Source organism: Anticarsia gemmatalis, chromosome 12 (assembly GCF_050436995.1).
Source record: "Anticarsia gemmatalis isolate Benzon Research Colony breed Stoneville strain chromosome 12, ilAntGemm2 primary, whole genome shotgun sequence".
NCBI classification, from domain to species: domain Eukaryota; kingdom Metazoa; phylum Arthropoda; class Insecta; order Lepidoptera; family Erebidae; genus Anticarsia; species Anticarsia gemmatalis.
In genome coordinates, this window is record NC_134756.1 from 2,330,831 (window position 1) to 2,353,118 (window position 22,288).

At 35.8% G+C, this 22,288-nt stretch overlaps 3 protein-coding genes across 3 annotated transcripts; 1 reads left to right on the forward strand and 2 right to left on the reverse strand.

Moving 5' to 3' along the window:
- Positions 1-789: 789 nt before the first annotated feature.
- On the reverse strand, positions 790-14,865 carry Alp12 (Alkaline phosphatase 12). Its single transcript, XM_076120744.1, has 9 exons — positions 14,755-14,865; positions 11,639-11,841; positions 9,675-9,867; positions 8,351-8,514; positions 7,630-7,843; positions 6,953-7,086; positions 6,203-6,401; positions 1,434-1,664; positions 790-991 (listed from the first exon to the last, which is right to left on the reverse strand). The coding sequence occupies exons 1-9, from the start codon at positions 14,816-14,818 to the stop codon at positions 828-830; spliced, it is 1,566 nt and encodes a 521-aa protein (XP_075976859.1). The 5' UTR covers positions 14,819-14,865; the 3' UTR covers positions 790-827.
- LOC142977057 (cytochrome P450 6B7-like) lies at positions 2,244-3,978 on the reverse strand. Its single transcript, XM_076120745.1, has one exon. The coding sequence runs from the start codon at positions 3,868-3,870 to the stop codon at positions 2,374-2,376; it is 1,497 nt and encodes a 498-aa protein (XP_075976860.1). The 5' UTR covers positions 3,871-3,978; the 3' UTR covers positions 2,244-2,373.
- A 3,024-nt stretch (positions 14,866-17,889) lies between the features above and the next one.
- LOC142977142 (uncharacterized) lies at positions 17,890-22,174 on the forward strand. Its single transcript, XM_076120877.1, has 5 exons — positions 17,890-18,026; positions 18,961-19,047; positions 20,120-20,314; positions 20,765-20,894; positions 21,285-22,174. Exons 1-5 carry the CDS (start codon positions 18,024-18,026, stop codon positions 21,353-21,355), a joined length of 486 nt encoding a protein of 161 aa, XP_075976992.1. The 5' UTR covers positions 17,890-18,023; the 3' UTR covers positions 21,356-22,174.
- Positions 22,175-22,288: the final 114 nt, after the last annotated feature.

Below are 22,288 nucleotides of genomic sequence, written 5' to 3' on the forward strand. Positions count from 1 at the left end.
AACTGTTCACTTGGAAACCACTTCTTATCGCTACATAACCATTGTTTCACACTAACTATTGCTCCAACTGGCTTGTTCTATGCCGTTTGTTGGCTGGCAGGCCCAAAATCAATGATGTCCTTTGTCGTCGCCAACGAATTCTCGATTCTCTACCACTAAAGACTATCAACTGTTGCCTAGCTACCGACAAATGCCGAATGAAAGCCTCCACAGCGCCTCTAGCGGGCATCAGAGGCACTATTATGGCAGTACATTAAGTTTTAAATATCTATCTCTCGATACTCGATAGTGCCGACTGTAGAGAATCAGCAGTCTCTTTCATTATTTAGTAGTGCTATTATCGTCGCGGCCTGCGTCAAAACTAATGCATGATTTGTTTAGGAATATGTCGTTAAGGATAAATAAATCATTTACATAAACAAGTGTGACTCAGACGAATCGTGTAATATTAATTCATGTTTATTTGTATTTTAATACTGAATACTAAGTACTATAGCATAAATTATCAAAAACGTTCTGTGCAGTGCAGTCAGTAGTGCATGCGACTGCTTATTATGACGTCTCGTCGGTTCGCTTCCTGGGTCGGACAAAGTACTATTGATCGTTTCTATTTTACGTATTACTCGATAGGGGGCTAGAGTTTGGTTACTAACCATAGATTCACCCCCTATTACATGGGACTAAAATTGTTATTGCCGAAATTTGTATACACATTTGGGTAAAACACGCGTGATAATTATGTATGTAAAAAGTAACAACCTTAACATTGACCTTAAATAAAACCACAAATAAAATACAAAATTTACTAAAAAAATACAAATTCACAGTCACAATTTGAACACACTGATAGCTACTATAACAATACTCAGTAAATGTAAGCTGGCGTTGATAGACGCTGCACTGCTGTAGGCTCCCAGCTTGGCTGCGTACGAGATCGCGTAGTATACGTAGTGTTGTTCGTGCACGTTGTGGAACAGGTGCGCGTGGGGACCTGCCAAGAACATAATAATACGTGTAGGCTAAATATATACTTATTAACCGACTAAAAAAGAGGAGGAGGTTCTCAATTCGACTGTGTTTTTATTTATTGTATGGTTAGTGATCATACTAGTGTCAAAGTTGTTCAAGCCGCCCGAAAGGCCTTTGACATATATCAAACTTTATCTTGATAGTACCGACTGTAGAGAATCACGCTTCTGGTGATGTTTTAAGTAGAAAACTAAGTGAGATCCAAGAGACTCTCCCCTTACACTTATAGAAAATATAAAAAATATTGAAAACATTATCTACTAATATGACGCATATTGAGAATTATTAATAAGCTTTACAAGTAATCATTTAAGAAGTGCCTGGATATGATTTCATGTTCATATCTTCCTTTATCCTGATTTTTGAAGTTAACACACCAGTTAATATGAATATAACTGACTTACCTCTAGCATAAATAGCCACATCGCCTCCCCCATGACTATTCTCCTTCAGCCTTATCCCTGCCTGGAAATGATAGTCGAACTGCTGCGTATCATCCAGGCTGGGGTCTCTTCTCCTCACTGAATGCCCGTTCTCATCAGACACTACGTAATACTGGAAGGTCTCAGGCCCTCCCGTACTGTAGGACAATGTTGTGTAGTTGATGCCATCGTTTGACGACGCTTCAGCTATGTCTGGAAGAAAAACAAAGTTTTATTAGCAATTAGAGGCCGCCCTCGACTACGTCCGCGTGGAAACCCGTCTCGTGTAAATCCCGATCCTTCGGCAACGCCGGGATACAGCCTATGTGTTATTCTAGGTCTTCAGTTACCTATATACCGAATTTCATCGTAATCGGTTCAGTAGTATTTGCGTGAAAGAGTAACATACATACATACATATAACATTAGTAGGATTTTACAGCTGCTGTACCAGTAAGGCCCGAAATTGCGCCTAACCGACGCTCGATCATCGGAGAACTTTTTTGTTTGGGACCGATCAAACGTCTGCTTTACGTAGTTTCAAACGAGTACCTACCTAGTACGTAGTGTATTTTCATTGCATGTTTGGCGATTTTAACATAGTTATTTCGTCAAATTGTTTGTGTCATTCGAGGTTCGTATTGTACAGTAAATAAATATACGTTTTTTCCTCGTTCTTTACCTGTTTTTTGCGAAAGTTGAACAATTGCGAGAATACCTCTATTAAAATCAAATCGTTGTTTTTCTATGCAACAAGTTTTTCAGTAACGAAGGCAATCTTTGAGTCAATGTTGTTTCGAACTACTTAGGATAAGTAATAAATAAACCAAATTCGTAATGCAGTTTAATTTTATTACATTTTATTACAAAAAAAAAGCATTTGTGACAGTTCAATTAAAATCTGTGTCCAGCCAGTGTTCCTTCATTTAATATTTCTAGGAATAAACTCAACATCGGCGCTAATTGGTCTGACATTTATAAAGTGTGCTTTAAACTGCGTCTCCGTTTTCAATTCTTTTGTTTTGACTGTGAAGTGTCGCAAAATATGTACCAAACCGGCGGCCATTTGTAACTTTGAGTACCTCGAGCCAATACACATTCTATTACCCAAACCAAAAGGCATGAAAAACACGTCACCCTGTTTATTACCGCTTGCAAATCTCTCAGGATCAAACACCTCTGGCTCAGGATATATGTCTGGATCGTGATGTATCGCGTACACAGGAATAAACATATTTGTTCCGCTTTCTACTCTGATATTGCCAACCGGTAACACTGAGTCTTTGACGCATTTCCTACCCAAATATCCAAGGGGAGGGTTTATTCTCATCGCTTCGTTAAGCACTTTGTCTGTATATTCCATACTCATTATTACATCATACGATATATCTTCGTTATGCTTTTCAAAAGTATCGTCTACTTCCCGAAGCATTTTCTCTAACATATCTGGATTGCGTCCGAGATGTATTAACGCGGTAAATATGACTGTGGCTACAGGTTCGACACCAGCTGCTAAGAAAGCCAAAGCTTGAGCCGCGAATTGACTGTAAGTGGGTACCACCTCGCAACCGCTTACAGGATCTCTCATTACACCATTTTTCTGTATATTAATACACAAGTCAGCGAAGTCATGTTTCTTTACATTCTCCTTTTCTCTTTGTTGTATTACATTTTTCATAGCTCCTATTAAGAAATCTTCAACGTCTGTAAACAACTTGAGACCAATCAATTTAGAAAATCTCGGACTCGCACTGATCACTGCAAATGATAGATTGAATCTCCATGTTGGGGCAATAACCTTTTTGGCGACAGCAAGGAAGGGCGTGTCAAATATGGATTCTGAACTGATGCCGAATATGGCGCCGCAAACAGCAGCATTGCAAAACGTTAACAACGTCTCGAAACAGTCACCTTCCCAGAGTTTAGGATGCTCTTTCAAGTAAACAACAAAATCTTGAGCACTTTTGTCTATAATATAGTACATATTCTTTAACTTAGTTCCTGTAAACAAAGGAGTCATGCTCTGGCGCATCAACTTCCACCTGGGTCCATCCGTGAAGACAATATTATCGCCCAGTTGATCACCTTCATTGCTTTGCAGTCCTCTGTGATGAAAAGAGTTGAAATCAGTCTGTAGAATATGTTGTATGTTCTCTGGATTGGTGACGAATAAGGCAGGCGTCATTATCGACCCGAAACCAACAGCCGGTTCTTTCTTGTACTCATTGTACAAATCTCCGAGTCTCTCAAACATAGCTCCTTTTTTCGTGAAGAAATCCCAAAAAATACCGGTCACTTTATTCTTGCTGTAGAATTTAACACCGCGTTTTTTCCAGTACCGTTCATTGTTGTTGCCGATGAGAATAATAGTTATCAAGGCTAAAGCTATTACGCTTAATAGAATCAATGTCAAAATCATTGTGTTTTTGACACAGCACTTGCGCTATACACACACGTGTTTTCGCCTCTCGTGTTTCACGTTTAATGATGTAATGGTCACCGGTCTGGTAGCTTCTTTATAGTGATTGTAGGATGCTCGAGATACGATTTATATCGGAGTAACGATGTATCACTATGCGATTAATCGTTTGTTGACCATTCGAACTGATATTATATTATTGTATCATGTCATTTGAGACTTTCAGATTACGACAAGGTTATTATTATCGTACTTATTTTTTTATATTAACGCTGCATCCTAACGAGAATTAAAATTATTTAACTGTAATTGCATGTTCACATAATACTACTAAACTAGCTAAGCGGTTCCGATATAAGTCGGCCGAAACGTCGGGTAACAATAAAGGTATCGAAATCTTCAAACTCTTTTTCGTTTAAAACCGGTTTAATAAACAGTGTTATTAGACTTTATTTTTTTTATAATTAAAGTTTTTACTTTACATTTTCTACTAAACTAACCCTCATTTTGCAATAAAAGAACTGACTTCTCGTTACTTCGATAAATTTAATAGGTATATCGATGTATTCAACGAAGTTTTTGGGCATCCCTAGTAAGTACCTGTTGAATTTTCAACCGGTCATTATTTTTTAGTGACAAGACATGAAGATTATCGTTAGTGAGCATAGATAGACATGTGGCAGTCGTATAAAGTATACGCCTTATTAAAAAACGTCTAGCTAATTAACGGTATCTACCTACTGTGGCGGTTTCCGTCAGATTGTATTATATCTGAACAGGTATTGTATTCGTAGTAAAGATTCTATTAATTTTTGGCGTCACTTCCTGAGTATCGATAGTTTAATTTTTGTCGAGATTGTTTATAGTATTAACTAGCGTGGTGGACTCAAGTCCTTACCCCTCCCCCTCGTTTGGGAGGAGACCCTTGCCCCGCAGTGGGACAGTAATGGGTTATAAAGAAGAAAAAAAAAACTATTCCAGCGGGAATTTCGATCCCATCGATCCCATACAAACCTTGTCTCTATAGTTAGAAACATACTAAAAAAAGAATCATCCAATTTAGTCTAGTTGCTCAAAGGTTATGCGCGTACATACATTTTTCATCAATTTATATTAATAACTTCAAGATCTAAAGTACTTATCTTATTAAGACATTTTAGTAAAACATACCTGTAGGTACCTACAGTATTATCTGCGACATTAAATACTTAGATAAATTATTATTTAATTCAACGATAATAAACTGATAAACACAGGCTAACTCAGATATGATCAATTGTCTTTTCATCATGATCTTTGTTTTATTGTTACGGATGTTTTTTTTTGTAGATAATAATTCAGAAGATTGAATAACTTAAAATTATCGTACTAATTATTCGTACTACTCAATAATATACCTGTATCATCGTAACATATATGTTTCTTCCATCATGAATAAATGTAAATAAAGCAAAATAAGTTTGTAAGGGTCCTAAAGGAATAGAGATTGATATGGATGTACTTGCATACATATTATTATATTCTATATTCTATCACATTATTTATAGTCACATTCTCCAACACAAATCTTTTTTCTTAAACTTTTGTTCTCAACTAAGTAAATAGCACTTGGTTATCCCATCATTAAATAATACATACTTTGTAACATTGACTTACCTAAATGACTGTTATCATAATTGTTGACAATAGGCGGGGCTGATGTTTAACAAGCTCTTCGAATACGGAGACTCTTAGCTCAAATTGATATTTACTAATAAGCGGCAGGGCATCCTTGAATTATTCACATGTTTTTTTTTATTCAAATCCACTGATAGCAATAGTAGGATGAGTGTTCCTATAATGTGTTTGAAAAGCTATCGACATAGCTAGATTTTTTTGCGCAAAATGCAAACGCTCAGTAATCGATAGAACCGCTTATAGACAATCGTGTTTCTGGTGCTTCACTGGTTTCTCTACCAATATTTACTTTAAAGCATTCTTAAAAGCAACAAAGCAACGAATCTAAAAGGAGACGTCGCTTAGCAGTCACATCAGTCGGCCCGTAACCACGGTCGATGTAATTCGATCGAAACGTCGGGTAAACAAATAAGGTACCCTGACCTTTAATTAATTTCAATCGCGTTTAAGACCCGTATCATTATAATATTATGTGAACAAGCCGAGTTTCTTGCCGTTTCTTCTCATGAGCAACCAGCTATTCCGAAACGGACAAAAATTTCGGATTAGACATAAAAGAACGGATTCAAATACTTTGTACGAAGTTTACGAAATAAAGGATATTTTGAATTTGAATTTGACAAGTCGCGAGAGTTTAAAAACAACCAATTCTTACCAAACACATTGGTTCCTCTCTCCGGGTATCCATTGATAGACAGTGTGTGCGTATGATCGCTGGTGACGATCAGCAATGTGTCTTCTGCATCAGTCATGTTAGCTGCGAGGTCTACCGCGGCTTCCATGGCTGCTGATTCGTCGATAGCACGCTTAGCCCAGCTCCTGTGGTGAGCCATGTCGATGTTGCCGCCTTCTACCTTGAAATAAAAAAAATATAAGAACGTAAATAATAACATAGGATACTGTTATTATAAAAGCAAATGTATGTCTGTCTATGTTTTCCGTTAAGAGACCATTAAACAGATTTTGATGGAGACGGTTGAAGGTCTGAGATCAAACATGAGCTAGGTACACTTATTTAAAAAAAAAATATTTGATGAGACTATGTACGCGAGCGGAGCCTCACGGGTCAGGCTTGTATGTTTTATTATAATATTTTTATCGGAAAATAAAGTCGATTCTTTTCCAACCTTAAAAGCTAAAAAAAAAATTCAGTTACTTGATCATGACCTGCAGGCTTATCACGTATCTCAGTTGATAGCTAGTGTACGTCAAATTTATGGTCACTATTCAGTACATTGCTGCTTTGACGTAACGTGTTAATCACAATATTCTAAGAGAGAAAACAATGTACAGCATAATGGCTTTCAAATGTTTGACAACTCAGATACGTGATAGCCCCCCAGCTACTTAGTGTCTAAACAAGATACTAACTTATCTTATGCTACTAAGAGTAAACATTACTGACCATCAAGAAATACCCCTTGTCATTCTTCCTCAGTACTTTAATAGCAGCTTCCACCATGTCAGATATCGAAGGCATTCCATTCGGACCCGTGTCTCTTTCGTGATCGTACTTCAGATGACCGTTGGCAAAAACTCCTGAGAAATAAAATAGGACGGGTCAGTATGAATAGAAAATAGTAGCAATGTTCATTTGTGAATTCAGAATTGTGATCGATGGTTTGTTTGTGACGCATAACTGACTTCTTGAAGGAAGATAACGGGTTACTACATACACATCATGCCTATTCCCAGGGGTAGGCCAATGAACACTTATCTTTACAAACTTCCCTTGCCCGTTGACGTCCAAAAATATAGTTACTTGTACAGTATAATAGTCTAGTTACATGTAGCTCACTTGCGACGCCAATGTCATAATTCTAAAAATTCGTAATTTTTATTTTTAGTTATTCGAAATCGCCTTTATGCGTAAATCGCCTCTTTATTCTACAAAAACGCGATATTTTTTACTCCAAAAATGGCGGAGTAACGAGAGCAAGTGACGCAACTATCGCAGTGTAGCACTAGCGACGATCAAAAGTTTAAAAATGGTATGCTGTAAAATTGAGGTTTTGAAATGTCACATTATCGTCGCAAGTGAGCGATGTATACTCTACAAAAGTTACTAAAATAAATATTTACCTAACAAATAATCAGTATTCTCCACATCTAGTTCTCCCAGCTCCTTATTGTTAGTGACTACACTAGGCTTGAAGCCCCGGTTCGTCTTATCTTCCTTGTACGTTCGTACGAGGTTACGTCCATCTTGTCGGAGACAGCCCCAGTAGTCGAAGGGATCGTCGGCGGCCGCCGTTGAGTTCGTGACCAGGCCTTGCATACCACCTCCCATGATTACCTGAAAGTAGTCTCTTATTTTTTACACAATAGACATGTTTTCATAAATTAGACTAGCGCCCCGGCTTCGCCCGGTTTAAAGGTTAACGATATTATTCTCAAGCAACATTTCTTTAACTTAAACAACTAAGTTTTACAAGCGTATTCTATAAGTCCCCTTACTAGCGGTTAAACGAGAGCGGCTAGCCGCGAAGTTACTGCTTAACATAGAAGTAGGTATTTCATTATATTGCGAATTAGCTTGTCCAAAAAATATCCTGATACAATTCATTGACTTGTAGAAAAGGATACATTCAACAGAGATATTTGATCTGAATCTAAAGCAAGCAGTAATGTGTGTGTGACAGAAAATTCATGATTCAAGAAGGCAGGACTCAAATGTTAGAGCTTTTAGCCAGAGAAAAATACAAAAGCTATATGGTACCTCCAAGTTTGGGAACTGAACATAATCTAAATGCTGTTAAAACATGATTATTGCGCTGTTTGCATGATATTCTCATTTATTTACCTGAAGGTCTTTCCCAGGGAAGTCTTCGATGAGTTGCCTGGCGATGTCCTTGCACTGTTCAGTCCCGGCTGGCATCTTCGCCTCGCACTCCCAACCACGCTCAGCACTGTGGGCGTACATTGCTGCCGGTGTCGCGTGGGTCACTCTCATTGTTGTTATTATACCTGCAATATACAGAAACTTGTGTTATTTTCTATAGAACCTTAACCCTTAAACCTTAACCTTTCTTATAGACTGAAGACCGTTACTGTCCCTATGTGGGGTTTCTTAACGAAAAGAGGTAAAGGATTGGGCTAACTATGGTAATTAAGTGCGAAATAGGGACGAGTTTAACCATTGAGTCTAGATCGCTCTGGACGCGGTGTGGGCTCTTTGGACTAAGACTTGTTTAGAGAACTTTTTAAGCATGCAAGATTTAATCCATTCATAACCTAGAATGTAGAACTATTATTGTCAGTGAAACGACACTTCGTTCCAAAGGAATCACCTTGCCGGGTGCCGAAGGGTCAGTGATTTTAATTATAAATATTGAACAGTAGCCCGATTCTGTACAATCGGTTCTGTCGAGTATCAAAAGTTTTACATTTAGGATGTACTGGCAAATTATTTCCTACGACACCCGTCTGAGGCGCTGATCAGATTTTCATACAAAATTTCTCGATGACAGGTCGGTTGTCGGTAGTGGATAGTAATAGAGAATTAAGCTACACGCCTGGACTCGTAATCACTTTAATGGCGGATGGATACTCCTCGGTTTACGAATTTAAGTTTATCTTTAAATTCTCAACTATCCGTATTATTACAATTAATATTAATGTTTATAAACTGACACGTATGTTTGCTCTGCGTGTATTAAAACAAAGTTAATATTATGTGTTACAATGCCAGGATTGTAAGCAAAAAGCAAGGAAATTTCCCATATTTATAGTTGTATGTTTACTAAAATACTAAAGATCAAGGTCTTGTGACGTTATCGTCTGAAAAAGATGATTGCATGGTTTTAAATAAGTTGAAATGTGCGATTGCACTTGGATATTGGGGGAAAACACCTCAGTGTGGTGGAATAAAGAACTCTCTCTCATTCCGGGAGAATATCAGTTCCTAGTAATTCAGTGGACAATATTGTGCTAAATTTACTTACGCAATTAAGGCATGTTTTGATCACTTTTTTATTCTTCCTTTCATAGTAAAACAAAACAAAAGAATGCCAATTATAAGAATAAAAAGAAGAGGGTTTACTTATTTACCATATTTTGTTATTAAGCACAATGGTATTCTATTTTATTTTTAGTAGTACACGAAACTTGACAAGTAAACTACCTACCGGCACTTTTCCCAGCTTTAAGAGCCAGTGAAGCCAAACTGACGGGTCTGGCCTCAGGTTTGAGAGAGGCTTCGCAATCATATCGTTGTACTGTTGCATCGACTCCCATAGTGTCCTTGTTGGTCTTTATACCACTGAACAGAGCGGTCGCTGAACACGCCGAATCGGGCACCATTTTATTTGCTGCATATGTCTGGAAGAAAATTGTTCATGATTGAATATTTTTGGGCCATTTTTACTATTGCCCGTAAATTATTACAGAGCCTTGAATACAAGATACGGACTACTACGCGGCGTATCGAAATGAAGGAACCGCGTCCGAGAGCTAATCACTTATTTCAGTTGACAATACCTAAGTGTATGTCAAACCGATGGTCAATATTCAGTACATTGCCGCTTTGACGTAACGAGTTAATTACTATAATCTAAGGTAGAAAACAATGCAAAGCATAGTGGCTTTTAAATAGATGTCAACTGAGATACGTGATAGCCCTCCTGGCGACTTAATTATGATCGTAGAAGAAACACAACAGGTTTTTAGTCGGCATGCCCAAGTTATTATTAAGTTATTTTTATATTTTTTTCTTATTAAAGGAAATTAAGTTCTTGTGTCGGGGGTTTTTTAAATTTTTATTTTATCAATAAACAGTTTAGTTCATTGTTATACAGATCAGTCAGTTTTTCCCGGTTGTTGTCTACTAAGATAACAGTCGTTAAGCCACGTCAAAGGCCTTTCGGGCGGCTTGAATAACTTTGACACTAGGTTGACCACTAACCATACGATAAGAAGAAGATGAAGTCAGTTTTCTACTCAATTGGCAGTTTAACTTGTATCGCAATAGCAAAATAATAATTGAGGATGAGATAAAAGCACGTTAATTCCTGTTTAATTTTAGATATCATCGTTTGGACTAATTTAAGAGTCTTATCATGAACTAAAAAAATGGGGTTACCTTGAATTATGTAATAATAAGTATTTGTTTCTACGCATAATGTTAAACCTAATTTTGTCATATTATTATATTTGATTTTAACAATTCTAATAATAATCAACTTTGATTAACCAATCGAGGGGAATAAAAGATTTTGCAACAGTCCTTTTTCAGCAGTGGATCACATAAGTAAATTTAAAAAAAGTATTTGCAGATAAATAAATAACATTATTCCGGGCTACAATTGAAAATATTCTAACATAAATTAGAAAAGACCAATATATCTTATCCCGACCTGAAACCTCATTATCATGAGTCGGATACACTACCTACCGCGCTATAGAGGCAGTCATGAAAAGAAGTCCTTTTATTTAACCCAATATTTTCCCGCTGCTGGGCAAGGAATCCTCCCGAACGAGGGAGTTAGGCCCTGGCCAAGTGCGGGTTGAGGACTTTGCATGCCTCGCGAGAAACTACTATATTACAAGATCTTCAGTTTAGTATGATAAACAAACTTAGTCCAATGTCTAGACTGGATTAGCTATAAAACTCATTAATCTACGAAGATAACCGACAAATGATTAAACAATAAGAAGTTAAACAGGGGATAAGATAAAATCTGCTTTGCTGAACATAACGTGACGATTTGCATGTGAGTATTATTTATCAATCTTTCCACCTCTCCTAAGATCTATAATAAGTTTAAATTATTAATATCTGATATCATTGTTAAGATTTTGTACTCAAAGGCTAAAAACGGCAGCATTCTATGCAATAGCGAATACAAACATGAGTTGTCTAATTATAGCCTTTTTTATCAACGAGGGGGAAGTCTTCTAAAGATACCCTATTTGGAGTTACTACTCGGGTTATGTCGGATTCCTACCGACTAAAACCACCCTCGGCCAACTAACAACACTCTTCAGAGAAACTCTGGTACCGCAATTTGCTATCCAAAGTTAGACTTATGTGCCTACTATATTAACGACAAACAAAATAACCAATAAAATATTGAAGAATCGAAGTACCTACCTTCAACAGTCCCATATGGGGGAACTTCTCATACACCAGGCGGTGTGACTCCCCACCCTTGTAGATCCTGGTCGCCGTGACGGTGTTCGGTCCCATACCATCTCCGATGAAGAGGATCACATTCTTAGCCGTGTTGTAGTTCAGCTTCACTTGCAGGGCTTCGTTCAACTCATTCTCGGCTAGTTCTGACCAGTACTGCTGATCTGATGGACAGTAAAATTATATTATGTATTGTCGTTAGTCGGTAAGGTGGACCAACTGCTTTTTCCACTTTTTATTCTATGCATTTTGAAATAGTTACCTCAGAATGCAAAATTCTTATGCAGTTGCATAAGAGAAAAAAAATATTGAGACTGAAAGAAAAGAGGGAATTCCTGAGATCACTGTATCAGGGGAAAATTATTTAGTTTTACATAATACTCAGCGTAACATTTTCTGACTATGGTAACAAGCAAGCTATTATCTCTGTACATTTCTGTCTATAGGGAAGTCGTGGAAGATAAAAGTTGCTTAATACGCTTCTAGACTTTTAGTTAGTTTCTAGATAAGGTTTCCTGTTTAGAGACAGATTCCGCAACATAAAAATCGAAACTGTACATAGGATTAATATAGAAATAGAATGCCTGCAGCTAACCTTAAGAATTATTGTATGCACAACATTGTTCTTAAATACAAAGCAAAGTATACAAAATAACCTGATCTAGAAATACGAGAGCTACTATTTCAGTGAATTATTACTACTAAGCTCTCTTGCAACTAAGTGGTAAAATTAACCAAACTACTAATGTTCTCATTTCTTACGTTGCCTATTACAATTTGGCCATCGACGTAAATAACTGAAGGAAACAAAACAATAACTGTTTTAAACTCCAACACGTTCTCAGTAAAGTTATTATTCGTTAATGAGTCAGAGAATTAGTACATGTTGCTAATAGTATACTATTGTTCACGTAAATAGACTAATGTTTATTTTAGACTACCTAACCCGCGCATCTTCGCTTGCGTCTAATAATTTTTGCTGCGATAATTTTACCCGTTTTTGTAACATTTTTTACTGGTACTCTGCTCCTATTGGTCGTAGCGTGATGATATGAAGCCCATAGCCTTCCTCGGCAAATGGGCTATTTAACACTGAAAGAGTTTTTCAAATCGGACCAGTAGTTTCTGAGATTAGCGCGTTCAAACAAACAAACAAACTCTTCAGCTTTATAATATTAGTATAGATAGTATAGATTAGTAATAGTAATCATTATTTAGTTTCCCATATAGTCTGCGTATATGACATGATTATTGTGAATGAAGCAATGGAAGTTTTTAAGGATCATACTTTTTAATATTTTTTGTAAGTCACGCTTATCTTTTCAATTATTTTATGAATCCGGTTATGGAAATTGCAACTGAATTGTTTAACTTAAGAAAAGCAAACTCATGCTAGATCGTGCAAATTATTTTTAACTAGACAGGAAGTAAATCATTTAAACTAATTATTGAGGGGGAAGAATGGATCTGATTTGTATTATTATGTAAGAATACTAAGGATTTAACCGAAGGTATATGAAAGTAAAGTGTTTACAATGCTAGTAAAATGAAATAGGGTATGCAAATTTGCAGTATACCGGGCACATTGAAAGATTTTCGGGCTACTATTGAAATATTCTCACGAAATAGGCCAGTGTGGCTTTAGTTACCAATCTTATCTTTGTAACTACAACTGTAGCTCGATTCTCTACTACTATCGTCTACCGACAAGCGACCTGTCATCGAGAAATTTTGTATGAAAATCTGATCAGCGCCTCTGACGGGTGTCGTAGGAAATATTTTGGCAGTACATTCTAAATGTTAAAATTTCGATAGCTAGCCGGTTGTCGGTAGTCGATAGTGGTAGAGAATCGAGGTACTGAGGGCTGTTAATAAGCGACTTCTAAAATTTTATTTTTAAGTATTTTACGTAAATTAGAAAACAGTACTTTGCAGGGCCCGAGAATGGAACCACTTGTACTCAGCAGTCCTAAACATTAACCCCCAGAACATAAGAAGAACAGTAGTTAAATAACTTATATGGAAAATAATATGGTATTCAATCATCATGATTAAATTAGAGTGTTTGGTATTTGTACCACAAAACTGCATTTACAAACCTGTTTCGTATTTAATGTTAATTTTATAGGAAGCGAGCTTGTTGCAATTTCCTTTAAAATACCGGCATTTATTCTCACTTAGATACGTTTAAAAGTACTTGAAATGTATGATCGACTGCCCAAAAACTCAGTCTTGCCTTGTATGCATGGCTTACTGCAGGCGAAGTACCGACCTTCGCAAAATCTGCTGAAAACTAAATGCAGAATATCACTAGCCTGAAACAATGGCCTATTTGATACAGTTATTTTATTCCAAACTATATAATATTATAAATAAATGATAATAATATATAAGGATATTAGATAAATCGAGCATACCTATTTTTACTAAGTTGCTGGGATTAAAGAACACAGTCGCGTTCGTAATTTCGAGAACAAAAACCAAAACAATTAGTGACAAAGTAACCTAATTAACAAATCTTTAAGATCGTGGAAAGACTGATAACAACAAAGATAAGGAAAGAAATAATTATACACAATATTTCTAATAGTAGCCCGGAGTTTAGTAAATTACCCGGTATATGGCAATAGACTCGCCCCCTATTACATGGGAAAAACATTGTTAAAGACAAAACGCGGGTGTATTTCATTCACTTCTGTCTAAACCTTCATGTAAAACAGACGCGTAATTATGTATGCATTATCACAAGTCATAATTTCAAGTGTATTGTCTACCAACAGTGATATAACCTTGAAACCATTTCTTTTAATTACTAAACATTTAAATACATTCATAAAATAAAACTATCAATTCAACTCATAAACTTAGTATCAACAAAAATACTGAATTGTACTACATTAATAACACAATTTTTAACATATTTAAGGGCATGTATCGTCCCCAACTCGGACTTAGAGTGGTAAAATCAGGGCCTAACCTCTCCCTCGATTCGGGAGGAAGCCTTTACCCAGCATTTAGACATTATTAAGTAAAATAATACATTAAAATCTACAGGATATGTTAATAAATAAACTCACCGGTGCGGAGTGCGCGCGCGCATGTCACTACAGCACACAATACGAGTGTTGTTTGCAAGCGCATGGTTCATACTGACGGTGTGACGTGCTGGCTCGTGACGTCACAGCGATGCGATCACGTAATCTCTATTCGGCGGTTACGGGACTTTGTTTATTGATATTATTACTGTTATTGTTATAATGATTTTTTTTTACTGCCGGCGCGGTCGGTTGTGCATTCGACTGCAGATCGTGTGGTCTCAGGTTTGAGTCCTGAGTTGAGCACAGTACTATTTTTTTTTCTTATTAATATTGTAACAATAGTTGCCCGCAGTTTGGTAACGTGACCAGTAAATAGTAAACGGCTGACCGTTATTACAAGGGACCAACGTTGTTAAGAGCGAAACGTTGGCGTATATCATACACTTCTGCCTATAGCTTCGGGTAAAAGGCGTGATGACGAATTTCGTATCGTGTTTTCAGTGTCAAGGGAATTGCTGTTAACTAGTAAATTAGTGGGAAAGGTCATTGAACTATTCGTGATGCAATAATAAATATGGCGGTTTTTATTGCTTCATTGATTCGTTTGTGTCCGGTCATTGCCCCTTCTTGCTAGGGTCTTTGACACCTACTGCAAGATTTAATTTCAGAAATCACTAGACGTGATGTAAGACGTTAAATTAGAAAAAGTTTATAATTTTGCCCAACACTTATCTAGGTATTCTAATAATTAAAAGCTGAAGAGTGTGAATATGCTAATCTCAAAAAGTACATTCTTTTTTTTTTGTTGAATAGAATCTTTATTTAGGAAGGCTATAGGCGATAAAACATCACGCTCTATGGCTTAAAAAAGTACAGCAGCATTAAATTTTATGTGAAAATGGTAAAACTAAGGTGCACGCAGCAAAATCCTTGGCGGCCGCTTGTTTCTGTAAAAGTAGGTACAAGTAGTCCAAATAAACGCAGGTGGTAAGCGTCCTAAAATAAAAAAATACATTTATAAATATTGCTCAGCGTAGGTAAAGTATTTTTATTATATCAGTAAAGAGTTAAAAATATGTTAAAATGGGTCAAGGTAAAATGGTATGGACAGCGCGTTATTTATTTCATTATTAGCTTCAAAAGAAAATTTATATTAAAATGAAACAGTTTTGGCTGTTGCAATAAGTGTTACGTAAATGATCAGTGAAGAAAAAGTCTACTCTTAAATTATTTTTTTACATTATTTGTTAGATAGTATTCGCGATTGAAAAGAGTATACCTGCTTTTAGTAAACACGGAGGTGGAATAAGACAGAAGACCAGTCTATACCAACCTGATGAAAAAAACTTACAAAGTTACAAGATTAGATAAAACAATATACGAGAACAGAAGAAAGATATCAATTAGCAGTTAAAATTGGAGTCCGCCAAATACATTGATATATATTTTATAATATTAATCACTATTGCTAGCTTTTATCTATCAACTGTATGACTCACGCATACTACCGTCTATACCATTCATCTTTAGATCATTACAATTAAAATTCTTTAACTGTTATTATACGCACTATACACGTAAGAAACTTCATTTCATATCAAATATTTGCATTCCTAAAAATATAGGTCAAAATAAAGACAAAAAAGAACACAAATTTCGTTATCTTCATACTCATACTTTCTCCCTTCACGTAATATACAAACGGCACATAAGTGTGTGGTAACGAGGAAGGGGCGTAAGGCGCAACACGTAGAGGCACGTAGGCCGCGTAGGGGTACGTAGAGGCACGTAGGGGCACGTAGGACACGAATAACGACGGGCGTAGCGGCCGGAGATATCGACCGGCTGCTAATGCTCTGCGCAAGGTCCGTACAGCCTCCGTGTTAAGGCCAAGACTTGTATTACTGTTGGATTTTGTATCGGTAAAAAAAAAAAATGCTGGAGATTTTTTACTGTTTATTGCAGGTTTTAAGGAAGAAGGAATAAAAGAAATTGGTAAGGTAGTAGTAGACGTCTTTTTTTAAAGCTAAAAAAAAATTTTTGTTAAGGATAGTCAAAGGAGTCCGAATATTTAGCTAGTAAATTTTTGGCAAAGGAGTTCTCATATTTAGTAGGTATTAAAGTTTGTGGATGATGCGTTGGGCTGGTAAATGATGAATATAACTACTGCTGTTGTGTGATAACATGATGAATACAGTCGAGGCGGTACAGCTTCTAACGATAGTAAATAAATTGGATGATTGATTGGAATCAAGCTCATAATCCTAAAAGAAAGACTTCTTGAAGAATGCTTGCAAAAAACCTAAGTATTATTCAGTCATACAAAAATTAAGCCACTTGGTGGGATCCTTACAAGCTAATTTAAGTATTAAATTACGCATAATAACATATTTGTTGTAACCATAAAGGAATGGATTTTATTAGAGAAAGTGTTTTTCCTCATAGGTACAGGAAAAGTGCTATCAACATTATCAAAACGATTAAAGACTTAATATGCTATCTTTAATACGTCTCGGTTGAAAGTAATTGGATAATGACCTAGCTTAATTAATTCGATTATGCTCTAGAAATAAATACAGTGTATCTACGTGCATTGATTCAATGAAGGTTATCAGTTATCAATCGCTCTTGAAATGTTGATTTTCATACTTATAGGGCATAAATATAAAATATAACTTTATTTTTATAACACGCTAAGGTCTGTCCCGATAAATTTCCAGTTGCGATAAAAGGAAGAACAAAACCTAACAAAGTCATTTATAGTGTTCCTGTAACTATGATATCTAAAAAGAAAATAAAAACATCTAAAAAACTGATTTATAGGGTTCTCCATTTTACTATAACAAATTGGGTTTATAGGATTGAGTTCCCCATAAACAAACAAATATTAATTAGGTTCACAAATTATTTTATATAGTAAGTTTTTGTTTTTACTTTGTCCATTGTTTCTGCCTATGCTGATAAACGTCCCTGCTTAACAAAACCAGTTCTGAGTGTGGGAGAACAATATGAAATGGTACTTCATTAAACCAAATTGAAAAAGAAACAAAACAGGAATAACACTATATTTGAAACATTACAAGATACCTTTAATAAAATTAAATGACACTCGAAAAATATTTTTATTCCAAATGCAATATCCTAGCAGCTATTCCCCTTAACTTGGTGCGGCGAGTTCAATGAGAGCTGCCTTTGCATAGTGAAGTTGTCCCAACAATACTGTGGCGTAGCCATTAAAATGTGTTACTTCAATCCTTACATCTCGTGAATCGAGAGACCGACTTGTGAACATTACCTGTTGACAGACAATGGTATGTGAAATCTATAACATTACTCTTAATGTAAAAATTCTCTTAAATTTGGTAACGTAGAATTAGGCGTTCAGATGTTTTGAGCCTTTGATGCTTGGAGATGTCTTTTTAATTGAGATGTACGTAGTATATATGTTGATTAGTGCAGTGTGAAATTTCTTTTAGTGTATCGAGTGTGAGAAATTCAAGTACAAAGTAATTTGGTGGGAAATTATCATCTTATTATGAATCCTTTTGTGGTGCATTTATTGTTAATAGTGGTCTTTAATTAAGTCGTAGTGTATAGTGCTGCTATCTACGTCTAGATATACCTAATACCTAGGTATGTGTGTGAGTTAGTGATTAAATAGACGAGGGTGTGCCAAGGTGGGTTAGTGCGGGATTAGAGGATTTAAGATAGATAAGTTGATTGGTTTTTTATTTGATTAAGTTCTGAAGATTAAGTGTAGATTATTATAGTGTTCTTTTTTAGTTAATTGTTATTTGTGTATCTGGATGTAATGTGTTAATGATTTGTAAAAAGTGTAGCTCGCTAGTTCACCCCTGAGTAAATTAAAGGACAGCTTTTGAGGTATGAAAACTTTTGTTGTTAATGAAAATGTGTTTACATATTCAGCATAGGTATTTATTATTGGTCATTGACACTACACATGCATTCAGATAGGTATAAAATTGGCGCCGCCTGTCTGTACATTGATTGCTCATATGAGCTGAACGATTCTCTGCTTCATTGAATGAGTAATGTCAAAACCAAATACCTTATTCAGTTGGAGTATTAAATAAATTAAGGAAATAATTCTTTGAAACGCCTTATATTAGAATTGTATTTAACGTTTGTTGAACATGAAGAATGTACTTTTTTACTAGGGGGTCAAATCCTTTTGGACCTTATAATAATTTTGTGGTATTGAAATAGATATTTGAATATTTCCAGGCAAGGATGGAGCTCCCAGTGTTAGACAAGTTTTGCTTTATTTTCGATCTGCGAGCAGGATGTATGGCTATGGGAGTCATCAACTCTGTAAGTACATATATTCTTTTGCGTAATTAAACAGTTTCTTGGTAGTTGTTGAGCTTAGATCTTCCATTATTTCCTTAACTTAAAAATCTGGGTGTATGACATTGCCCCCACTAAATTGAGAAAAAAATCGGCATGACCGAAAAATATTTTTTCGAAGCAGTTCAGGCCCTATGGCTAACGATATTTTTTTTTTAAGTTCTCAGATACGTTATTTATTTACTACCCTTAAAAGAGGCTCTGTATTAAAATCTTCATATCACTACCTCTTTTTTATGTACATGTAGCCTAACAATTTCAGACTACAGCAATACATGTTTCCAAACATTAAACCTTTAATATTATTACATTACTACCTACATTTCCAAACGTGGTCTTCACTTAAAAGTTCGATTCGATCAATGCCTCAAGAAAGGCTCTAAGTATCGGCCATTAAGTTATCGCAAATGATTCCCGCGCACGTAAAACTCAATGGAAAGGAACGGGTTAATGCGACGACCCACTTATACTCCAACACGTTCTACTTATAGGATTCTTTGCGTTTTAGCTTTACTGCCTTTATCGAGGCTATAGACTTGATGGCCACCTAATAGATTTGTATTTGAAGATGTTATAGGTGTATGTGATGAGCTTGATGTGCTGATGTAATTTCGGAATTATACTTAGGTTAATTTCAATATTGATTAAGTTTTGAGTTCTTCAAGGAAAGAAATAAAAGAAGAGTAAGTCTTTAAAAATAAGATAAGGGAAACTTTAAAAATTTGGCCTAGTCTAGATGCCATAATTGTTATTTCAGTTCACTTCTATCTACCTATTGAATCTAATTAATTAAATAAATAGTATCTTGCTCTGGTCTATACACAACTAAACGTTATTATGATCTAACTTCTGCACATTCTAGTTTCCAATTCAGATTTAAGGCTCTTAACCATGCAGGAGACTAATTAAAAGATTCCAGCAATAAAGTCGCAGATTTATGTACCTAAATTTGATAAGTTTAATTAAGAAATAGGAGCACAAAAACTTGAACCAACCATTTATTGATATTTAAATAACCTTTTTACCTTTCTTCCAGATCCTCGCCTTCATCCTCGCAATAATGCTGATCACGTTCGCATCCGAGATGAAGGAGCTATCAGAGGCGCAGAAGAGCCGTGATGACTCGGACGCGAACATGTCGTCCGTGGTGTACACCATCGTGGTGCTGCTGGTCGTGCTGCTGTTTGTCAAGTGCCTCAGCGATCTCGTTGTTGTGTACGGGGTTTATAAGGTAGGTATTATTTACTACTTAGGTATGGAGATTTGTAATAGCACTATCGGCCCTTTCCAAAAGATTTTGGAACGATGATGGACATATGCAAATTGATTGTTGCCAAACGGATGTCAATTTGCATCATCTTTCCACGACACCGGGCAAAACATTAAACATTTTGAAGGTTGGAGATCTTTAAAGAATTTGGTAGATCTGCCTTTGTGCAAAGGATATAGTAATCAAGATTGTAACTACCTAATTAGGTTGTCAATATCTATTTTGAAGGTGCAATTTTAATATACTCGTAACTAGCATAAAACAAAAAAATACTTTAACAAAATTAAAAACTTGTCTATAGGTTAATCTGAATTAGAAGCTAAGGCCAGTCCAAAAACTATGGTTCTTAAAACATTTCAGTCCCATAAAAAACTGGAATTCTCTTGTTCATATGCGAATTTAAATTTCCAGGAGAAAGTGAGTTTCATCAAGAAGTACTCGATATTCTGGATGATATTCTTGGTGCTGTTCATCGTCGGCTTCCTGAAGGCGCTGTTCCACCTGGACGCCGGCTACGTCATCGCACAGATCTTGTTCATGGGTGAGTAGACAATACTACTACATGTTATTATACAACAGCTCTTGTATATTACACGACCGATAACTGGATAGAAGCTATATACTTACTCGTAGTATGCACAGCATCCTAATAGTATTTATGTGAATTGGGGTATGTAATCTACCTAAGGGCAGAACGACGATATAGAGGTATATTAGCCACGATTGACAGGTAGCTGAAAGTGGCTTTATCTAGTTCCTTTTATTTTGGTAGACCCGTAACGTCTGAAAATCACCTTATATCCGATAGCGGGTATGCGACGACGGTGCAAGTAAAAATTCTTTAAATAAAGGCATATTTGTTAGTATTTGTCTTAGTGATACAAGATGTATCCACATCGCACTTTAATAAGCATAATTTTCAATATTTCAGGTGAAAACTTGTACTACATGATGGTGATCAGGAGCTACCTGATATCAATCAACGAAGATGGCGTCTTGTAAATATCTTTTATTCTTCTATCCCATAAACCAATTTATTATTTAAATCGAAACTGAAATGAAAAGTCAACACTTCAAGACCTCAGACAAATCGCGATGTCAAATCGCAGCGACAAAAGTAGCGTAAAACTTACGCCTTTTCGCGATAAATAGCATCGTATCGCGATTTTGAGCGTTGCCATTTGTATTTAAATCGCGTATTTGTGTTTAAGGATTATAAACTTTATTGTACGCTGATTTTAATGCCAGTGAAACTAAAAATACATAACTATGAAAAAAAAATACTTTTATGAAAACGTGACAAATGGCGTTTAAATCAGTGGTACCAAGAGACAGCTAAAATATTTGCCAAGATTTGTTTGTCTTATTTGACTTTTAAAATGGTTCCAAAATATATATCTAGCTGAGTAGGGCTCTGTTTAGTGTCCTAGACGAAAATAATCTTTTTAACTGCCAATATATATGCAGTATATAGATGAATATAATTAGATGGCATATCTTACTCGTTAGTGGATAGCCATTTTCCCGATTTTAATATATAATGTATACATAGATTGTTGATATGTACCACTAGATAGAATTATACATATCAATATAATATCTTGCGCGATCCGTGTTATTTTATTATTTACTTTTCAAAAATATATACAATAAATCTACGAAAAATTAAATACCAAAGTCAATAGAATTTGGATTTCTTGAAGACAAATGATTATTAAATTATATGTATAAAGTTTTGAAATAAATGAATTTGAAATATATTTTTCCTAATATAATAATGAGAAGAACTACTCCTATATATTTATTTTTTATATAAATTTAACCCATTAATGTCCCACTGCTGAGCAAAGGGTCTCCTCCCGTAATGAGCGAGGGGTTAGGCCTTGAGTCCACTATTTTTAACTCTGAAGTAAATTTTATAGTTAAAATCAATCG

Bases quoted from the DNA above. Each gene is read 5' to 3' on its own strand.
- LOC142977057 (XM_076120745.1), bottom strand. From the start codon at position 3,870: ATGATTTTGACATTGATTCTATTAAGCGTAATAGCTTTAGCCTTGATA.
- Alp12 (XM_076120744.1), bottom strand. From the start codon at position 14,818: ATGCGCTTGCAAACAACACTCGTATTGTGTGCTGTAGTGACATGCGCG. The intron at 8,515-9,674 runs GTAGGTAGTTTA...TGTATATTGCAG, and splicing joins TAAAGCTGGGAAAAGTGCCG to GTATAATAACAACAATGAGA. The intron at 1,665-6,202 runs GTAAGAATTGGT...TTTTTCTTCCAG, and splicing joins GAGAGGAACCAATGTGTTTG to ACATAGCTGAAGCGTCGTCA.
- LOC142977142 (XM_076120877.1), top strand. The intron at 20,315-20,764 runs GTAGGTATTATT...TTAAATTTCCAG, and splicing joins TTGTGTACGGGGTTTATAAG to GAGAAAGTGAGTTTCATCAA. The intron at 20,895-21,284 runs GTGAGTAGACAA...TCAATATTTCAG, and splicing joins CGCACAGATCTTGTTCATGG to GTGAAAACTTGTACTACATG.